The sequence below is a fragment of the Hyla sarda genome, chromosome 13 (genome assembly GCF_029499605.1).
Source record: "Hyla sarda isolate aHylSar1 chromosome 13, aHylSar1.hap1, whole genome shotgun sequence".
In the NCBI taxonomy this organism is placed as follows: domain Eukaryota; kingdom Metazoa; phylum Chordata; class Amphibia; order Anura; family Hylidae; genus Hyla; species Hyla sarda.
This window is the reverse complement of record NC_079201.1, coordinates 6688801-6710704: the sequence shown is the minus strand read 5'-3', so window position 1 is coordinate 6710704 and position 21904 is coordinate 6688801. Positions and strand designations below refer to the sequence as shown.

The 21904-nt window shown below is 44.0% G+C and overlaps 2 protein-coding genes across 12 annotated transcripts in view; one reads left to right on the top strand and one right to left on the bottom strand.

Annotated features, from left to right (window-relative positions):
- The window catches only part of ARHGAP44 (Rho GTPase activating protein 44), a 96726-nt gene extending 87646 nt beyond the window's left edge, over window positions 1-9080 (bottom strand). For 5 of the 7 annotated variants that reach the window (XM_056550239.1, XM_056550245.1, XM_056550244.1 and 2 more), the window contains exon 1: window positions 8695-9080. In XM_056550239.1, coding sequence (XP_056406214.1) covers window positions 8695-8747 — 53 coding nt within the window. In that variant the 5' untranslated portion in view covers window positions 8748-9080. The remainder of the gene's footprint in view (window positions 1-8694) is intronic. The other 2 variants (XM_056550246.1, XM_056550247.1) reach the window with 1 other exon arrangement.
- On the top strand, window positions 1973-20023 carry LOC130297603 (aquaporin-8-like). Of its 5 annotated transcripts, none has more exons than XM_056550263.1 (7): window positions 1973-2338; window positions 14163-14257; window positions 17316-17611; window positions 18306-18432; window positions 18513-18724; window positions 18930-19064; window positions 19848-20023. In XM_056550263.1, exons 3-7 carry the CDS (start codon window positions 17334-17336, stop codon window positions 19888-19890), a joined length of 795 nt encoding a protein of 264 aa, XP_056406238.1. In that variant the 5' UTR covers window positions 1973-2338; window positions 14163-14257; window positions 17316-17333; the 3' UTR covers window positions 19891-20023. The 5 variants fall into 5 exon arrangements, with proteins under 5 accessions (XP_056406238.1, XP_056406237.1, XP_056406240.1 ...); XM_056550262.1 differs by having other exon boundaries at window positions 17313-17611; XM_056550265.1 differs by lacking the exon at window positions 14163-14257.
- The last annotated feature ends 1881 nt before the right edge of the window (window positions 20024-21904 follow it).

Below are 21904 nucleotides of genomic sequence, written 5' to 3'. Positions count from 1 at the left end.
ATTGGGGGGGGTCTTGCTAATTGCCTATAATTTCCACCTGTTGTCTGTTCCATGTGAAATTGATTGTCAATCCGTTTTCTTCCTGAGTGGACAGTGGGATTTCACAGAAGTGTCATTGACTTGGAGTTACATTGTGTTGTTTAAGTGTTCCCTTTATTTTTTTGAGCAGTCTACTTAGGGCAGAGGAAGCCTGGCAGCGGCTACAACTACACCGCCATATATTATCACAATCAACATCAAAGGCCGAGGAAAAGAAGCCTCACAAGGGGTTAAATATTTGAATGGGACTTAAAGGGACATATATAAGGTCCTGTCCTCTGTGTATCATAAATACAACATCCTCTTATTACATTACAGGGACTGAGCATTGTCCTCACGGAACTGACGAAAACTCCTGGGGGAACAGATTGTATGTACAGCTCAGTATATAACCAGATCCGATATACATTCACTACAGCAATATCAGCGTGTCATCATCCTGTACCCCAATATCAGCGTGTCATGATCCTGTACCCCAATATCAGCGTCATCATCCTGTACCCCAATATCAGCGTCTCATCACCCTGTATCCCAATATCAGTGTGTCAGTGTGTCATCACCCTGTACCCAATATCAGCGTGTCATCACCCTGTACCCAATATCAGCATCATCATCCTGTACCGCAATATCAGCGTGTCATGATCCTGTCCCCAATATCAGCGTGTCATCACCATGTACCCCAATATCAGCATGTCATCATCCTGTACCCCAATATCAGCATGTCATCATCCTGTACCCCAATATCAGCGTGTCATGATCCTGTACCCCAATATCAGCGTCATCATCCTGTACCCCAATATCAGCGTCATCATCCTGTACCCCAATATCAGCGTGTCATGATCCTGTACCCCAATATCAGCGTGTCATCACCCTGTATCCCAATATCAGTGTGTCATCACCCTGTACCCCAATATCAGCGTGTCATCATCCTGTACCCCAATATCAGCGTGTCATCATCCTGTACCCCAATATCAGCGTGTCATCACCCTGTACGCCAATATCAGCGTGTCATCACCCTGTACCCCAATATCAGTGTGTCATCACCCTGTACCCAATATCAGCGTGTCATCACCCTGTACCCCAATATCAGTGTGTCATCATCCTGTACCCCAATATCAGCGTGTCATCATCCTGTACCCCAATATCAGCATGTCATCATCCTGTACCCCAATATCAGTGTGTCATCATCCTGTAACCCAATATCAGCATGTCATCATCCTGTACCCCAATATCAGTGTGTCATCATCCTGTACCCCAATATCAGCGTGTCATCATCCTGTACCCTAATATCAGTGTGTCATCACCCTGTACCCCAATATCAGCGTGTCATCACCCTGTAACCCAATATCAGCGTGTCATCATCCTGTACCCCAATATCAGTGTGTCATCACCCTGTACCCCAATATCAGTGTGTCATCACCCTGTACCCCAATATCAGCTTGTCATCACCCTGTACCCCAATATCAGCTTGTCATCACCCTGTACCCCAATATCAGCTTGTCATCACCCTGTACCCCAATATCAGTGTGTCATCACCCTGTACCCCAATATCAGTGTGTCATCACCCTGTACTCCAAGTGTCATTAACAGCGTTGGTCGCCTCTGACCCCCCAGCAGCGGTCGCGGTATACGATAAATCTCGCGTCCTATTTGCGCGGAGGATTCGCAGAGAGTAATCACTTCCAGGAAGAGCTACGCAGGATGGAAATGTTACTGAACGACTTACATGCTCCTAACCTCTCCCCTGCTAAAAAACAATCTGGCATAGATTTACCCCCAGTGCACCGAGACCCCCCGCCCCCCCCCCCACCCCACCCCCGCCGCATAACATTGCAAAATCTCCAAGCGACTTTAGAAGGGTTCTAAGTATTCACCTCTCAGGGCTGAAGGCATTACTGGGTATCTTTTAGGGTATAAACTGTACCTTTTCTTAAGCTGATGGCGGTTGTAAAACATATATAATCCTCTTTATAATACTCAGTCAAGTGTCAAGGAGGCGGAGCCGAGATGCTCAAGTGCCTCAGCCAGGCACACCTCCTTGCCCGCCCTCACTCACGTACAGTGCCCTATATGTCAGCCAAGGAGGGGCTGGAAGGAGAAGAACAAGCAAGGAGGCGTGTCTGGTTGTGGCACTTGAGAAGCTTGGCTCCGCCTCTTTGACACTTGGCTGAACCATCACTCTCGCCCCCTGTCTCGCCCCAAGAAAGGGACAGATGAAAAGGGCTGCAAGATTAGACTACACAGGGATTGTTTGTTGTCTGTTACCATGGAGACGCATACGTCTGCATAGCGACTGCAGGTACAGGACGGTAGTACATTTTTACATGGTGCGCTTAATTGTGCTAGAGTCACAGTCTACCCAATGTTTCCCAAGCAGTGAGCCTCCAGCTGTTGCAAAACTACAACCCCCAGCATGCCCAGACAGCCTTCGGCTGTCCGGGCATGCTGGGTGTTGTAGTTTTGCAACAGCTGGAGTCAAACTGGATGGGAAACACTTGTCTACCCTAATGATAAGCCATCAAAATTACAGTATAGACATTGTAAATAAATCCCTCACAAGTTCAATATCCCTGCTTGCTGTCAGTGAAGGTGCAACCAATGGACGAGACTGGAGCTGAACAGGAAAGCCGCCATTTTGCCTCATATTTACATCAGAGCCGGTGTGCAGAGCCGGACGTGACAAAAGGGGAGACCATGGGGCAGATTTATAAAGATGTGTAAAATAAAGATGGCCTCTGGTGCCCATAGCAACCAATCACAGCGCAGCTTTCACATCATGTTCCACTCTCAAAGAATGAAGGCTGCCGCATGTACTGGTTGCTACGGGAAACAGGGACGCCATGAGGAAAGAGTGAAGATGAAATAGTCTATGGAATAGGGGAAGTGTAATCTTATATATGGACCATGGGGGAGATCAAAACATGTACAGAGGAAAAGATGCTGAGTTACCTATAGCAACCAATCAGATCGCTTCTTTCATTTTTGAAAAGGACCTGAGCAAAATGAAAGAAGCTATTTTATTGGTTGCTATGGGCAACTTTTCCTCTGGACAGGTTTTAATAAACACTGTACCCCAAGTGTTATCATCCTGTACCCCAAGTGTCATTATCCTGTACCCCCAGTGTTATTATCCTGTACCCCAAGTGTTATTATCCTGTACCCCGAGTGTCATTATCCTGTACCCCAAGTGTTATCATCCTGTACCCCGAGTGTTATCATCCTGTACCCCCAGTGTTATCATCCTGTACCCCGAGTGTTATCATCCTGTACACCGAGTGTTATCATCCTGTACCCCAAGTGTCATCACCCTGTACCCCAAGTGTCATCATCCTGTACCCCCAGTGTCATCATCCTGTACCCCCAGTGTTATCATCCTGTACCCCAAGTGTTATCATCCTGTACCCCCAGTGTTATCATCCTGTACCCCCAGTGTTATCATCCTGTACCCCAAGTGTTATCATCCTGTACCCCAAGTGTTATCATCCTCTACCCCAAGTGTTATCATCCTCTACCCCAAGTGTTATCATCCTGTACCCCAAGTGTTATCACCCTGTACCCCAAGTGTTATCATCCTGTACCCCAAGTGTCATCATCCTGTACCCCGAGCGTCATCATCCTGTACCCCGAGTGTCATCATCCTGTACCACCAGTGTTATCATCCTGTATCCCAGTGTTATCATCCTGTACCCCCAGTGTTATCATCCTGTACCCCGAGTGTCATCATCCTGTACCCCAAGTGTTATCATCCTGTATCCCAGTGTTATCATCCTCTACCCCAAGTGTTATCATCCTGTACCCCAAGTGTTATCATCCTGTACCCCAAGTGTCATCATCCTGTACCCCAAGTGTTATCATCCTATACCCCAAGTGTTATCATCCTGTACCCCAAGTGTTATCACCCTGTACCCCAAGTGTTATCATCCTGTACCCCAAGTGTCATCATCCTGTACCCCGAGTGTCATCATCCTGTACCCCGAGTGTCATCATCCTGTACCACCAGTGTTATCATCCTGTATCCCAGTGTTATCATCCTGTACCCCCAGTGTTATCATCCTGTACCCCGAGTGTCATCATCCTGTACCCCAAGTGTTATCATCCTGTATCCCAGTGTTATCATCCTGTACCCCAAGTGTTATCATCCTGTACCCCGAGTGTTATTATCCTGTACCCCAAGTGTTATTATCCTGTACTCCAAGTGTTATTATCCTGTACTCCAAGTGTCATCATCCTATACCCCAAATGTTATCATCCTGTACCCCAAGTGTTATCATCCTGTACCCCAAGTGTCAGCTTCACAGCAGGTGCATTTATAATGGACATAGTATATATAATCTTATCAGTCTCAGTATAATGTGTATATAGAGCAGCACACAGTGGAGGCGGCCATGTTGTACTGGGTGGTCTCCAGGGCTGTTTTGGTGGAAGTGACGGTAACAGGAGGCAGAGAGATCAGATCTGGGGGTCACCCCGCATATATTATATTGATACAGCACGACCTATAACCAAACCACAGGAGACCGGTGAAGGTCCAGCACCATCTCCTGCCCAGTGACCTGCAAATCCCAATAAAGAACAATGGCAAAATATGGGAACAAAACCCAGAGAGTGCAGGGGACGCTATATACTGAGCACGTACACCACAGCACCTGATCCAGAGGGAAGAGAGACACGCTGAATGTGTGAGCCTGCAGGAGGGCACTACTATATATACCTGCACATTACTGGCTATATACACAGCAGGTATCACTCCTGTCATCATGGAAGTCTATATACTCCTGCAGTATAAGAAGCCGTGTACACACACCCAGCAATATACACCCCACCTGAAAATATACTGGGCAAAGCAAACACTCATGGAAGGAGATAGGAGTTAGATTACATTAATTGCATGGAGATTGAAGCCATTATCATCATCAGGGGGTGGGTGGATGATGGGGTCAGGACATAACAATGGGGGGGGGGTCACAGGTAATGGGGGTCAGGACATAACAATGGGGGGGGGGTCACAGGTAATGGGGGTCAGGACATAAAAATGGGGTGGTCACAGGTGATGGGGGTCAGGACATAGATGATGGGGGGTCACAGGTAATGGGGTCAGGACATAGAAAATGGGGGGTCACAGGTAATGGGGGTCAGGACATAGGTGATGGGGGGTCACAGGTGATGGGGGTCAGGACATAGATGATGGGGGGGGTCACAGGTAATGGGGTCAGGACATTGAAAATGGGGGGTCACAGGTAATGGGGGTCAGGACATAGGTGATGGGGGGTCACAGGTGATGGGGGTCAGGACATAGATGATGGGGGGGTCACAGGTGATGGGGGTCAGGAAATAGATGATAGGGGGGTCACAGGTGATGTGGGTCAGGACATAGATGATGGGGGGTCACAGGTGATGGGGGTCAGGACATAGATGATAGGGGGTCACAGGTAATGGGGGTCAGGACATAGATGATGGGGGGTCACAGGTGATGGGGGTCAGGACATAGATGATGGGGGGTCACAGGTGATGGGGGTCAGGACATAGATGATGGGGGCTCACAGGTGATGTGGGCCAGGACATAGATGATGGGGGGTCACAGGTGATGGGGGTCAGGACATAGATGATGGGGGGGGTCACAGGTGATGGGGGTCAGGACATAGATGATGGGGGGTCACAGGTGATGGGGGTCAGGACACAGATGATGGAGGGGTCACAGGTGATGGGGGTCAGGACATAGATGATGGGAGGGTCACATGATGTAAGGTGTCAGGACACTGATGATGGGGGGTCACATGATGTAAGGTGCCAGGACACAGATGATGGGGGGTCACATGATGTAAGGTGCCAGGACACTGATGATGGGGGGTCACATGATGTAAGGTGTCAGGACACAGATGATGGGGGGTCACATGATGTAAGGTGCCAGGACACTGATGATGGGTGGTCACGTGATGTAAGGTGCCAGGACACAGATGATGGGGGGGTCACATGATGTAAGGTGTCAGGACACAGATGATGGGGGGGTCACATGATGTAAGGTGTCAGGACACTGATGATGGGGGTCACATGATGTAAGGTGTCAGGACACAAATGATGGGGGTCACATGATGTAAGGTGTCAGGACACTGATGATGGGGGTCACATGATGTAAGGTGTCAGGACACAGATGATGGGGGTCACATGATGTAAGGTGTCAGGACACAGATGATGGGAGTCACATGATGTAAGGTGTCAGGACACTGATGATGGGGGGTCACATGATGTAAGGTGTCAGGACACAGATGATGGGGGTCACATGATGTAAGGTGTCAGGACACTGATGATGGGTGGTCACGTGATGTAAGGTGCCAGGACACAGATGATGGGGGGTCACATGATGTAAGGTGTCAGGACACAGATGATGGGAGTCACATGATGTAAGGTGTCAGGACACTGATGATGGGGGGTCACATGATGTAAGGTGCCAGGACACAGATGATGGGGGTCACATGATGTAAGGTGTCAGGACACAGATGATGGGGGGGGGTCACATGATGTAAGGTGTCAGGACACAGATGATGGGAGTCACATGATGTAAGGTGTCAGGACACAGATGATGGGGGTCACATGATGTAAGGTGTCAGGACACTGATGATGGGGGTCACATGATGTAAGGTGTCAGGACACAGATGATGGGAGTCACATGATGTAAGGTGTCAGGACACTGATGATGGGGGTCACATGATGTAAGGTGTCAGGACACTGATGATGGGGGTCACATGATGTAAGGTGTCAGGACACTGATGATGGGGGGTCACATGATGTAAGGTGTCAGGACACTGATGATGGGGGTCACATGATGTAAGGTGTCAGGACACAGATGATGGGAGTCACATGATGTAAGGTGTCAGGACACAGATGATGGGAGTCACATGATGTAAGGTGTCAGGACACAGATGATGGGAGTCACATGATGTAAGGTGTCAGGACACTGATGATGGGGGGTCACATGATGTAAGGTGCCAGGACACTGATGATGGGGGGTCACATGATGTAAGGTGTCAGGACACTGATGATGGGGGGGTCACATGATGTAAGGTGTCAGGACACAGATGATGGGGGTCACATGATGTAAGGTGTCAGGACACAGATGATGGGGGTCACATAATGTAAGGTGTCAGGACACAGATGATGGGGGGTCACATGATGTAAGGTGTCAGGACACTGATGATGGGGGTCACATAATGTAAGGTGTCAGGACACTGATGATGGGGGGTCACATGATGTAAGGTGCCAGGACACAGATGATGGGAGTCACATAATGTAAGGTGTCAGGACACAGATGATGGGAGTCACATGATGTAAGGTGTCAGGACACTGATGATGGGAGTCACATAATGTAAGGTGTCAGGACACTGATGATGGGGGGTCACATGATGTAAGATGTAGGATGGAGGGTCACAGGTGATATGGTCACATGATAGAAGGTGTAAGGATGGGGGTCATAGATGATGGGGAGGGGGGGGTCACATGAAGGGGAAGGGGGAGGTCATAGATGATGGAGGGGAGGTCACAGATGATGGGGAGGGGGGAGTCACATGACGGGGAAGGGGGGGTCAGAGATGATGGAGATTGGGAGAGTCACATGACAGGGGGAGGTCAGAGATGATGGGGAGGGGGGTCACAGATGATGGAGATGGGGAGAGTCACATGACAGGGGGAGGTCAGAGATGATGGGGAGGGGGGTCAAAGATGATGGAGATGGGGAGAGTCACATGACAGGGAGGGGGGGTCAGAGATGATGGAGATTGGGAGAGTCACATGACAGGGAGGTCAGAGATGATGGGGAGGGGGGTCATAGATGATGGAGATTGGGAGAGTCACATGACAGGGAGGGGGGGTCAGAGATGATGGGGAGGGGGGGTCATAGATGATGGAGATGGAGAGAGTCACATGACAGGGAGGGGGGAGGTCAGAGATGATGGGGAGGGGGTCAGAGATGATGGAGATGGGTAGAGTCACATGACAGGGAGAGGGGGGAGGTCAGAGATGATGGGGAGGGGGTCATAGATGATGGAGATGGAGAGAGTCACATGACAGGGAGGGGGGGGGTTGTCAGAGATGATGGGGAGGGGGTCATAGATGATGGAGATAGTCACATGACAGGGAGGGGGGGGTTGTCAGAGATGATGGGGAGGGGGTCATAGATGATGGAGATGGAGATAGTCACATGACAGGGAGGGGGGGGGGTGTCAGAGATGATGGGGAGGGGGTCATAGATGATGGAGATGGAGATAGTCACATGACAGGGAGGGGGGGGGGTGTCAGAGATGATGGGGAGGGGGTCATAGATGATGGAGATGGAGAGAGTCACATGACAGGGAGGGGGGGGGGGTTGTCAGAGATGATGGGGAGGGGGTCATAGATGATGGAGATAGTCACATGACAGGGAGGGGGGGGGTGTCAGAGATGATGAGGAGGGGGTCATAGATGATGGAGATGGAGATAGTCACATGACAGGGAGGGGGGGGGTGTCAGAGATGATGGGGAGGGGGTCATAGATGATGGAGATAGTCACATGACAGGGAGGGGGGGGTTGTCAGAGATGATGGGGAGGGGGTCATAGATGATGGAGATGGAGATAGTCACATGACAGGGAGGGGGGGGGGGTGTCAGAGATGATGGGGGTCTTACCTGCCCACTGTCTGGTTGGCCAGCTGCCTCATCCGGTTGAATTGCTTCTTCATCCTCGCAGTATACAGATAAATACTATAGGTCTATATGTATATACACACAGATAGGTGACAGGCTCCCGTAGGTAGGATGCAGAAAATAAATAAATAAATAGCCCCTCCCCCCGGTGTCAGCAGCATTACATGTCCTTGTTATAGGGGGGCACTCAGCATCCTCCAGTGCACAGGGGGTGCCAGGGGGCACAGGGCATCCATGGGTGGTGCTGTAGGGGTCAGCACAGAGGGTGCAGCCCGCTCCCCTCCTCGGATCTATAGATGCACAGTCCGGTCCTCCCCCTCCCCGCAGCAGATCTCACATTCTCAGCAGCTATGGCACTGCAGCCCGGAGAGCGGGCACGGCGCATGCGCGGGGGATGGGTGCAGCGCGGCACGACGGGAAATGTAGTCCTCCGCCAGATCAGAGCCGTATACAAGGGGTGACAAGTGATGTGAGGGAAGAGAAAGGAGGAGAGAATGTGTGTAATGTGTATTACCTGCCATGTCTATATCTCACATCTATCTATCTATCTCATATCTATCTATCTCATATCTATCTATCTCATATCTATCTATCTATCTCTCTCATATCTATCTATCTCATATCTATCTATCTATCTCATATCTATCTGTCTCATATCTATCTATCTATCTATCCCATATTTATCTATCTCATATCTATCTATCTATCTCATATCTATCTCATATCTATCTATCTATCTCATATCTATCTGTCTCATATCTATCTATCTATCCCATATTTATCTATCTCATATCTATCTATCTCATATCTATCTATCTCATATCTATCTATCTCATATCTATCTATCCATCTCATATCTATCTATCTATATATCTCATCTCATATCTATCTATCTCATATCTATCTATCTATCTATCTATCTCATATCTATCTATCTATCTATCTCATATCTATCTATCTATCTCATATCTATCTATCTATCTCATATCTATCTATCTATCTCATATCTATCTATCTATCTCATATCTATCTATCTCATATCTATCTATCTATCTCATATCTATCTATCTCATATCTATCTATCTATCTCATATCTATCTATCTATCTCATATCTATCTATCTATCTATCTCATATCTATCTATCTATCTATCTATCTCATATCTATCTATCTATCTATCTCATATCTATCTATCTATCTATCTCTCATATCTATCTATCTCTCATATCTATCTATCTATCTCATATCTATCTATCTATCTATCTCATATCTATCTATCTCTCATATCTATCTATCTATCTCATATCTATCTATCTCATATCTATCTATCTCTCATATCTATCTATCTCTCATATCTATCCATCTCTCATATCTATCCATCTCTCATATCTATCCATCTCTCATATCTATCTATCTCATATCTATCTATTTCATATCTATCTATCTCATATCTATCTATCTATCTCATATCTATCTCTCATATCTATCTATCTATCTCATATCTATCTATCTATCCCTCTTTCTGGCAATGTATTTCATATATTTACTGTACTATATACTGTATTGGCACAAGGATGGGACCCGGAGCATTTCCCTGGCATCATGCCCTGTGCACACCCGCACCTCCTACACTACAAATAATAGTAAAGTCCTGGTAAAGCAGTGTTTTCCAAACAGTGTGCCTCCAGCTGTTGCAAAACTACAACTCCCAGCATGCCTGGACAAAACTAAAACTCCCAGCATGCCGTGACACCAATGTACCGGAGGCTGAGAAAAAATAAATACAATTTTGGAAGACCAAGAGGATGCTGAATGTGGCCTGTGCCTTACCGACCCTCCATCAGCCATAAGACACTCACAGACCTTTTATTCCTCAGAATAAATTATTTATCCATTCCTCTTTTGTGTTTTCATCAATTATTGAAGAGACATTAGATGAGCACAAGGGGTTAATCCTCACAAGGAGACGCAGAACATGACGTTATATACAAAAATGGCCGAGTGGGTGATAGAGGAGGACGGAACAAGATCCATGTCCTGGACACTTCACTTATATCACAACACGAAGGTTTACTGTACATATCTAAGACTATCATGTCTAATACTATCTGCTAAGGTGCACTCACTATTCTGCTGGTGGGGTCACTGGGGGAGATTTATTAAAACCTGTGCAGAAGAAGAGTGGTGCAGTTGCCCATAGCAACTAATCAGATCGCTTCTTTCATTTTTCAATTTTTAAATTCTGCTGGTGAGGTCACTGTGTACATATATTACATTACTTATCCTGTACTGATCCTGAGTTATATCCTGTATTATACTCCAGAGCTGTACTCGCTATTCTGCTGGTGAGGTCACTGTGTACATACATTACATTACTTATCCTGTACTGATCCTGAGTTATATCCTGTATTATACCCCAGAACTTTACTCACTATTCTGCTGGTGAGGTCACTGTGTACAAACATTACATTACTTATCCTGTACTGATCCTGAGTTATATCCTGTATTATACCCCAGAACTTTACTCACTATTCTGCTGGTGAGGTCACTGTGTACATACATTACATTACTTATCCTGTACTGATCCTGAGTTATGTCCGGTATTATACTCCAGAGCTGCACTCACTATTCTGCTGGTGGGCTCACTGTGTACAAACATTACATTACTTATCCTGTACTGATCCTGAGTTATATCCTGTATTATACTCCAGAGCTGTACTCACTATTCTGCTGGTGGAGTCACTGTGTACATACATTACATTACTTATCCTGTACTGATCCTGAGTTATATCCTGTATTATACTCCAGAGCTGTACTCACTATTCTGCTGGTGGGCTCACTGTGTACAAACATTACATTACTTATCCTGTACTGATCCTGAGTTATATCCTGTATTATACCCCATAACTCACTATTCTGCTGGTGAGGTCACTGTGTACATACATTACATTACTTATCCTGTACTGATCCTGAGTTATATCCTGTATTATACTCCAGAGCTGTACTCACTATTCTGCTGGTGGGGTCACTGTGTACATACATTACATTACTTATCCTGTACTGATCCTGAGTTATATCCTGTATTATACTCCAGAGCTGTACTCACTATTCTGCTGGTGAGGTCACTGTGTACTCACATGGAGTATAATACAGGATATAACTCAGGATGTACACAGTGGGGGACATTTATCATTAGGTGTCTATTGTAGACACAGATCTACCCCTTTACCCCTTTTAAAAAAATGTGACCTGCACAAAATTTATCAAATTTTCTGTGACCGTTTAATAAATTTGGCGCTCCTACACATCACAGCACACAAAAAAAGGTGTAGAAAAATGCTTCACTTACACCTACAATGATAAATGCTTCACTTACACCTACAATGATAAATGCTTCACTTACACCTACAATGATAAATGTCAGCCAATATGTATTACATATTGCTGGACCTGCTGGACTTATTCTTATAACATTTTAAGTGTCCTCCTTGATGGTGTATATTTGCGTAATAAAATTAGGACTTGCGAAAAATTTGTGCATGTAAAGAGAAAAGACGCAGTTGATAAATTGATGTCCACCACATGATCAGCTCTACCATACACTGTAATTTAGAATTCCACTTGTAAAATTCTATAAAAAATAGCTCCATAAATCCTAATGCAGAGAGCTCCTCCTAGTGGCAGCTGCAGGCAGATAGAATTTAGTCCTGTGAGGATTGTGTGATGTGCTCTCAGTAAGAAAATAAGGGAAAATATAAAATCAGTGTTAACTATTGAGACGTACTGGGAAGGAATTCACAATTAATATTAACAAAAATTAAATAAAGAAACACCTATTTTTATAAAGTTTTACCAGATATTTTGGAATTAATGACATTATTATTAATTTGGAGTGGACCTGCCCTTTAAGCTTGACTAGTGGACATGGACATCAGATTTCTGGAGTTCACCTTCTCTGCAGACCCCCTGGCGCCTGACATCTGCTCACACGAGTCGCCCTTGAAGTCTTAATTTGGCCGCTATTACGGTAGTTGTGCTTGGGAGGTATTTCAGTTGGCAGAATGGCGCTCAGCAATCCGGACGTCCATATTTACAGACCACTGGGCTGGGCGATGAGCCAGGACTATACACATGAAGGATCAGGGACAATGTGGAGGGCACACTGGCCCTCAGTGAAGGAAACCACCATTGGGTATAAACCACTACATGACAATGGGTGATATACAATGCCAAGACACATACAGGTGTATAAATACAGAGCGGTACAACACAAAACTACAAAACTCCATCACATCGGATGATGCACAAAAACATATATTTAACAAGCATGAAAGTTCTCTATATGATGGGAGAAAAAATAAAATGAACCAGAAGACTGTAAAGCTGAATCACTAAAGGTAAATGATATGTTATTCCTATGCTCTGATTATGGAAACTACTAAATAATACTAAAATAGTAATAATGTCCTCAGGTACAAGAATATAACTACTATAATACTGCCCCTATATACAAGAAAATAACAACTATAATACTGCCTCCTATATACAAGAATATAACTACTATAATACTGGCCCTATACACAAGAATATAACTACTATAATACTGCCCCTATATACAAGACTATAACTACTATAATACTGCCCCTATATACAAGAATATAACTACTATAATACTGCTCCTATACACAAGAATATAACTACTATAATACTGCTCCCATATACAAGAATATCACTACTAACATACTGCTCCCTATATACAAGAATATAACTACTATAATACTGCTCCTATATACAAGAATATAACTACTATAATACTGCTCCCATATACAAGAATATCACTACTAACATACTGCTCCCTATATACAAGAATATAACTACTATAATACTGCTCCTATACACAAGAATATAACTACTATAATACTGCTCCCATATACAAGAATATCACTACTAACATACTGCTCCCTATATACAAGAATATAACTACTATAATACTGCTCCCTATATACAAGAATATAACTACTATAATACTGCCTCCTATATACAAGAATATAACTACTATAATACTGCTCCTATGTATAAGAATATAACTACTATAATACTGCCTTCTATATACAAGAATATAACTACTATAACATTGCTCCTATATACAAGAATATAACTACTATAATACTGCTCTTATATACAAGAATATAACTACTATAATACTTCCTCCTATATACAAGAATATAACTACTATAATACTGCCCCTATATACAAGAATATAACTACTATAATACTGCCTCCTGTATACAAGAATATGAAATGATTGTGTTACTGTTACCTCTACAATACACATTTCTCCATTCATCCGGTGTCTCAGTAATAGATAATATGTGTAGTATGGATGATATTTCTGGGGTCATTTTCCAGTCCATGTGTCCTATAGGTCGTTGTCCTTTTCCTTCTCTCAGATATTCTGTGTATTGAACTTTGGACCAGCTCAAAATTTTGAGAATCGTCAACAGTCAGAGATATCACAGCAGAGGAGCGGGCGATGACAGTGCAGGTAGGTGCTCCATGTATTGGATGGGAAGACAATTTATACCATGGCGGCCTGGATTATCCCATAACTTTTGTATCCCATAACTTTTGTATCCCATAACTGGTGTATCCCATAACTGGTGTATCCCATAACTGAAGTATCCCATAACTGGTGTATCCCATAACTGGTGTATCCCATCACTGGAGTATCCCATAACTGGTGTATCCCATAAATGGTGTATTCCATAACTGGTTTATCCCATCACTGGAGTATCCCATAACTGGTGCATCCCATAAATGGTGTATTCCATAACTGGTGTATCCCATCACTGAAGTATCCCATAACTGGTGTATCCCATAAATGTGTATTACATAACTGGTGTATCCCATCACTGGTGTATTCCATAACTGGTGTATTTCATATTTGGTGTATTCCATAACCCATAACTGGTGTATTCCATAACCCATAACTGGTGTATTCCATAACTGGTGTTTTCCATAACCCATAACTAAAACAAAAGATAGACAGGGCTCCATAGTGTGATACCGTTGTTGCACAATGAGAATACTGCAGGTGGATATTGCGCTTACCACAGTGGGTTACACTCCACCAAGTGCAACAATGGATCAAGATGTAGAATATAAATGAGGTGTCAGCAGCCACTCCACGTCTCATCAGATATAGCCAAAATAATAGTAGAACTCCAAGGTGTGGACGGGATACACGGGCGCTCAACAACCAGATTAAAATGTTTATTCACCCATAATGCAACGCGTTTCACAGAACAGCTGCTTCATCAGGCATCTGATAAAGCAGCTGTGCTGTGAAACGCGTTGCATTATGGGTGAATAATTTTTTTTTCCCTCTACCTGGTTGTTGAGCACCCGTGTATCCCGTCCACACCTTGGAGTTCTACTATTATTTTGGCTATAACCCATAACTGGTGTATTCCATAACTGGTGTATTCCATAACTGGTGTATTCCATAACTGGTTTATTCAGAACTGGTGTATTCCATAACTGGTGTATTCCATAACCCATAACTGGTGTATTCCATAACTTGTGTGTTCCATAACTTTGGCAAGGAATATTATAGCACAAGAGGAGAAAGTGCCATATTATGACACAAGTACCTTGGGGTGGACGCCCTGAAGCTTCCATTGAAGAGGGACATTTCAACAACTAGTCCTTCAAGTCTTAACCGTGTTTCCCAACCAGGGCTTAATGGAACCTTGAAGGTCTTAGGTCTTGGTCAGAGGTTACCTATAAGAAGAAAATAGGAAAGATGTTTAATGCAGGCAAACGGAGAATCATGGAATGCCTTGGTCGCGATGGTCTAAGGTTGGGGTTCCCTTAGAAGACAAAGATTTATCATCTTTTTTGGGGTGTATTGGTACCTACTGGCCGAAAAGTTCCTGATTTAAATTGCCCATAAATATTATATAAAAGTAGTCCAGTTGTGGCAGGACCAGCTGACTATGTAAAGTATAACGTGATGCCCAGACTCTTTCCTGGTGGAGAGTGTTGGGTGAAATAAAGATTTCAGGTTTCCCTATCCTTTGTTTCCATGGGAAATAAGCTATTGCCAGATTCCTCTTTAGTCTCGAAACTTCTTGTCTGAGGTCATGATCAGGACTAACCTTGTCATAGTGAAGCAACAAGAGACACGTTGTAAACCTTTGCCTATCCAGCTCAGCCCAAGGGGCTCCATGGTTGGAACTATCCTCCTAGTTGTGTTTTTGTCCTTATTTTCACATATAGCTGGTAGATCTGAATGTTGTAGGGCATCTGTGTTTTGTTGCCCCGACTCAAATTGGATGAAAACTGGTTATCACTGCCATAAAGTCCGCACATACTACAAGGGCGTACACAGGATAATATGACCACATATTATCTCCAATATTCCCCCCATATGGTGGTAGATATCAGCTCTACACAGTATCTGTGAAGAACGTAAAAGTGATTGCAGGTACATCCAGTGATTCAGAGGTGACGTCTTTTCAGTTCAGGGGTCTGTCACTTACCTTTTGTGTGTCCATCCAGCCCAGACTACCAGGACCATTTCTTCCAGCCACAAGTCATATCTGCAGAACTTGCCAAACAAACATCTTAGGCTTCACACTTTTCCAGCACCATCCTTACTTGTCCTCCATCTGTAGTGCCACAATCAGTCATAATACCACCTAGTTGTCCGGCACAGAAAAGTGGATAGGTAAGTGGGTTGGGGGGGGGGGGTTTGAGGCATAGGTAGGGCAATACAGTAGATAGACAGGTTCCCCCAACATGTTGTTCCCCCAGTATATAGGTGCTCTAGTAGGTAGTTTCCTCAGTATATAAGCCCCTAATAGGTGGGTTCCATATTATATAGGCCCCCAGCGGGTAGGTTCCCCAGTGTATAGGCCCCCAGTAGGTAGTTTCCCCCTATAGATATGCCCCCAGTAAGTAGTTTCCCCCTAAAGATTGGCCAACGGTAGGTAGTTTCCCCCTAAAGATAGGCCACCAGTAGGTAGTTTTCCCCTATAGATATGCCCCCAGTAGGTAGTTTCCCCCTAAAGATATGCCCTCAATAGGTAGTCTCCCATGGGCCCCATCGCTAAGATTAAAAAAATAAATGAAGAAAAAAAAAAACTACATACTCATCTTTTCTTGGCTCACAGGAGTAGCCCTTAAAGTCTTAATTTGGCCGCTATTACGGTAGTTGTGCTTGGGAGGTATTTCAGTTGGCAGAATGGTGCTCAGCAATCCGGACGTCCATATTTACAGACCACTGGGCTGGGCGATGAGCCAGGACTATACACATGAAGGATCAGGGACAAGGAGGGCACACTGCAATGGCAGAGAATAGTTAAGGTCAGTCCAAACTTGAGGTCAGGGCAGGAAGGACAGGTGCAAGGTTAGAAGAACAGCCAAAGGTCTCAATCCAGGGAGTCTGCTGGAAGGGGAAGTTTACCATGTACAGATACAGATTACATGCTCCAGTGTGTGGCCTTAAACATCTTAAAAATGTTGGTCAGAGACGAAACTTTTTTTTTTTTTGTCAGCAGAATATTATCATCTTTGATGATCATCTGTTTTCTCAGCAGGTGATGTAAGGTAGGTCCATGGCTAAATCAAAAGTATATACTTTGGAGACAGAACTTCAGACCATGGGCTCAACATCAGGAGACGTTTTGGTCGAGAAAGAAAAAGAGAATGAAGAACTTAACATCTTCGAGAAGTTTATCCAACCATGTCTAGTGGAGCTTCTGGGATGTGTTCTCTTCATTTCCATCGGATGTCTCTCCGTGCTGGTCAATCCCACTGAGGCTGGACCTCTGCTGCCGGCTCTCGCTCATGGCCTGGCATTAGCCATCATCATCTCTGTTCTTGGCAAAATAAGGCAAGTTGGGTAGTATGGTCAACACAAGAAATAAGTAACAACTCCTGTAAAATCAACTAGAAACATGAAAACTATGATGAAAGAAAGGTTGTACCTACCATTCTGCACTGAAATGTAGTGATCACGGTCCATGAAAAACCAAGAACATCATTGGTGGCTTCCAAGGTCTTTGTAGAGTAAGCAGAATGTATGGCCTCTTCAAAAAATCATATACGGAAACATCAATTCACAGATTTAGGTGTCTACTTGGTGGTCTTCACCTCTTAGTTCTCGAAGGGAAAAGTTTCTAGATTCTTTCCCTGTTAACATATGATCAGTGGTGATGACCGCTTCCCTGGCAGTCTATGGAGTTGAGGTCTGTGAACTGTCAAAGGGGGGGTCACAACTTCTCTAAATAACATGAAAAACTAAGCGCTCTGCTGCCCTCTGAGAACTGAGTGAAGGAGTAGACCGTCTAGGTCTTGGAGGCCTACCCAATTGATGGACTAGGTCAACATTAGTATACAGTACTGGGCACCAGAACTAACTGCACTGTGAGTCAGAAGACTTAGAAAAAAAAAGTGCCCAAACTGGTGGACCTGCAGATCTACAAGGATGTTGCCCGTTTTAAGAACCTGTTAGTGCTTAATGTGAAGTATGTTGATGATGTTCTCTATAATAGATACATTTATATTATATTTTATCTTGTCTTTAGTGGTGGACATTTCAATCCGGCCGTCACTCTGGGTGTAGTCATTTCTGGTGGAATGACTCCCATTCTCCTGGTACCCTATTGGGTGTGCCAACTAGCAGGGGGGATTCTGGGAGCTTTGTTGGCCAAGGTAAAGTACATGTTTTTTTCTACTATCATTCTGTCTTTGTATTCCTCTCTCTTGCTGATTGTTTTTCATGCCTTTTCCAGGGTTTGGCCGATGAGACATCCTATGTGAATCAGACAGGGGCGGTCTGTATGCTAAACAACGAGACCTCAGTGGGCAAAGCCATCGGAGTTGAAATAGTCTTCAGTTTTTTTCTGGTCTTTGTTGTGGTGATGGGAGCGGTGGGAGAGCGTAGCCGGACACCACTGGCCCCTTATTCTATTGGGTTCACTGTGGTAACTGGAATTTTGACAGGGTGAGCATTCTAGTGTCTATTACACACTACACCAGCGTTCTCCAAAGTGGCCATGAATTCCTTCATGCTCAGCTGTCTGGACAACAGCTGGAGAGCCACAGGTTGGGGAACACTAGACAGTATGTATGATGGACATGTGTGGCCTGGTTTAATATGGGATCTGTAGGTGATGGCATCACAATTCTGACCTTCTCCTGTCTTACAGAGGTTCCATATCAGGATCCTGCTTGAACCCTTCGCGGGCTCTGGGCCCAGCAGTCGTAGCTGGTTACTGGGATTACCACTGGGTGTACTGGGTGGGTCCTGCCTCTGGGGCAATCATTGTGTCTCTTATATACAGGTAAGTAGGCAACAAACACAAGTATTCTATATGCCAGGAGAAGGGTCTAGGGTTCAGTTTCTCTTCTGATCTGGAGATTCCCTGCTTCTTCCCATTTTGTCTTGTTAATCACTCTCACAATAGGTGAATTAATATTGTCTCCAACCAACCACATGGCCAGCACCACATCATGGCCGGTCAGATAGGACAATCCTTGTCCCTATTCCTCCACTCAGGACCCCCTATCTATTAGTTTTGGATCTAAGCAATCACATGGTCACCACCAGGACATGGCACTTGCCCCTATACCTTTACCCAAGACCCAATAATAGTTTTATGTCCAAGAAATCGCATGGCCACCACTATGCCATGGCCGTGGGTCCTCTTGGACAATTCTTGTCCCTATACTTCCACTTAGGACCCGCTCTCTATTAAATGTGTCTCTAAGCAATGACATGGTCACCACTATGCCATGGCCGGGCCTGATGGGACAATCCTTGTCCCTATACTTCCACTCAGGACCCCCTGCCTATTAGTTTTGTCTCCAAGCAAACACATAGTTACATTGTAAGTCCCGATGTACAAATGTCCATCAAAGACTCGGCCATGGCCACCACTGCGCCATGGCTGGGTCCAAAGGGAAAACCCTTGTCTCTATACCTCCATTAGATTAGATGTGTCTCCAAGCAATCACATGGCCACCACTACATCATGGCTGGTCCTATTAGACAATCCTTGTCCATATACCTCCACTACATAGTGCTATATATTAACAATGAATGTTTCCATTTGTCTCCTTTCTAGGTTTCTACTGGCAGGAAAGTCCCATCGACTATTCCTAAAATGATGACAGTAAAAAAACTGGACATAGATCAAGACATACACACAAGTATGGGGACCGCAAAGCTGATGACATCCTATGACCCAGTATTATAGTACAATGGAGAATGGAATCACTGTCCCAGCCCCCACACATTGACTATGTAGTGCTAATTACAGGGGGCATTTAAAAAAATAATAATAAAAAAAAAAAATATATATATATATATATATAAATTTAATATATAATTATTTTATGAATATTGTTGAGTATTTTATTTCAATATTTTTATACAATACCAAAAAATACAAACATAATAAAACTTACATAATAAAAAAAAAGACATTATAGTCTGTGTGGATATTTTGACCATATGCAAAAAAAATATAATAAAAAAAAATATGCACAAAGGTGACCGCATAAAGAAAATAATACTAATAATTATAATAATAATAATATGAATAATAATAATTAAATAACTATTGAAAATAAAAATGATTTACAAATCATATTACTTATACATAATAAGTAATCATTATATATTGTTCTTGTTGTGGTACCTGAACACAACAAGTTGGAGACACCAGTGTACATCCAACTGTTGCAAAACTACAACTACCAGCATGTATTATTATTATTAATATTACTATTATTATTAATAATAACAATAATACTAATAATACTACTACTAATAATAAAAAATATAATAATAATAATAATCATAATAAAAATAATATATTATAATATATATTATTCTTGTTGTGGTACCTGGTCATAACAAGTTGGAGACACCAGTGTGCTTGAAGCTAATGCAAAACTACAACTACCAGCAAGCATGCTGGGAGTTGTAGTTTTGCAAATGCTGGATGCTGGGAGTTGTAGTTTTGCAAATGCTGGATGCTGGGAGTTGTAGTTTTTCTACAGCTGGAGGCACCCCGGTGTCTCCAACTTGTTGTGTCCAGGTGCCACAACAAGAATCATATATAATATTATGATATTTTTTTATTATTTTCAATAATTTATATTATAATAATACTAATAATAATATTAATAATAATAACAATATATTATTATTATTATTACTACGTACTGGAAGTTGTAGTTTTGCGACAGCTGGAGGCACACTGGTTGGGAAACACTGCTTTAAGTGTTAAAAATTCAAATACAACACTGCCACCTGTTGGTAAGCAGTGTTATTACACGACTGGTTTCTTCTCAAATTGAATGGCAAAGGAGAAAGGGGCCAAGAGGTCAGATTTACTATACAGGTTACACAACACCATTATGAGGATGGAATGTAGACCTTTTTAAAACAAAGGTGAAATTCTACAGCAGTGTTTCCCAACCAAGGTGTAAGTTGTAGTTTTGCAACAGCTGGAGGCACCCTGGTTAGGTAACACTGTTCTACAGCATTCATTCAGTTCTATAGAGCAGTGGTCTTCAACCTGCGGACCTCCAGATGTTGCAAAACTACAACTCCCAGCATGCCCGGACAGCCGTTGGCTGTCCGGGCATGCTGGGAGTTGTAGTTTTGCAACATCTGGAGGTCCGCAGGTTGAAGACCACTGCTATAGAGAGCCTGAACAGACCCGTATTCAGGTTGCATCCCATGGAGACCGCTTATCTTATTACCACTTATCTCCTGCCTTCAAGATGTCCCCCTCCCAAGTTAAGGAGGGAACGAATTGCACCCTTGAAATTTCTAATCTTATTGCTGTCAGTGAATGGTAACATTTTTGTTCACATCCAGAGGTTCTCGTGGCGGAGGGTTTGTTACAATTGCATCCAGTCTAGACAGTGTTCGGACAGATGGGGGCGCCTTTGGTGGGCACATATGTCGTTGCCGCAAGGCATTCTGGGGATGTAGGTTTCTAATCCAGAAAGACATCTGCGCATTCGTCTTATGTTTGTGTGGGAGGAAACCGCAACCAGAATTTTATTTAGATGACATGACCACCTAGTGAGGCCGAATCGGGGGGAATTGGATTGTCCGCTGCGGAAAGATGTGAGGGACAAGTCACCAGCGCTGCAGGGGATGTCA

Excerpts from the sequence above, each read along its gene's own strand:
- LOC130297603 (XM_056550265.1), top strand. The coding sequence starts at position 17,334 with ATGGCTAAATCAAAAGTATATACTTTGGAGACAGAACTTCAGACCATG. Across the intron at positions 18,725-18,929 it reads GTAACTGGAATTTTGACAGG|AGGTTCCATATCAGGATCCT; the intron begins GTGAGCATTCTA and ends CCTGTCTTACAG. Across the intron at positions 19,065-19,847 it reads ATTGTGTCTCTTATATACAG|GTTTCTACTGGCAGGAAAGT; the intron begins GTAAGTAGGCAA and ends TCTCCTTTCTAG.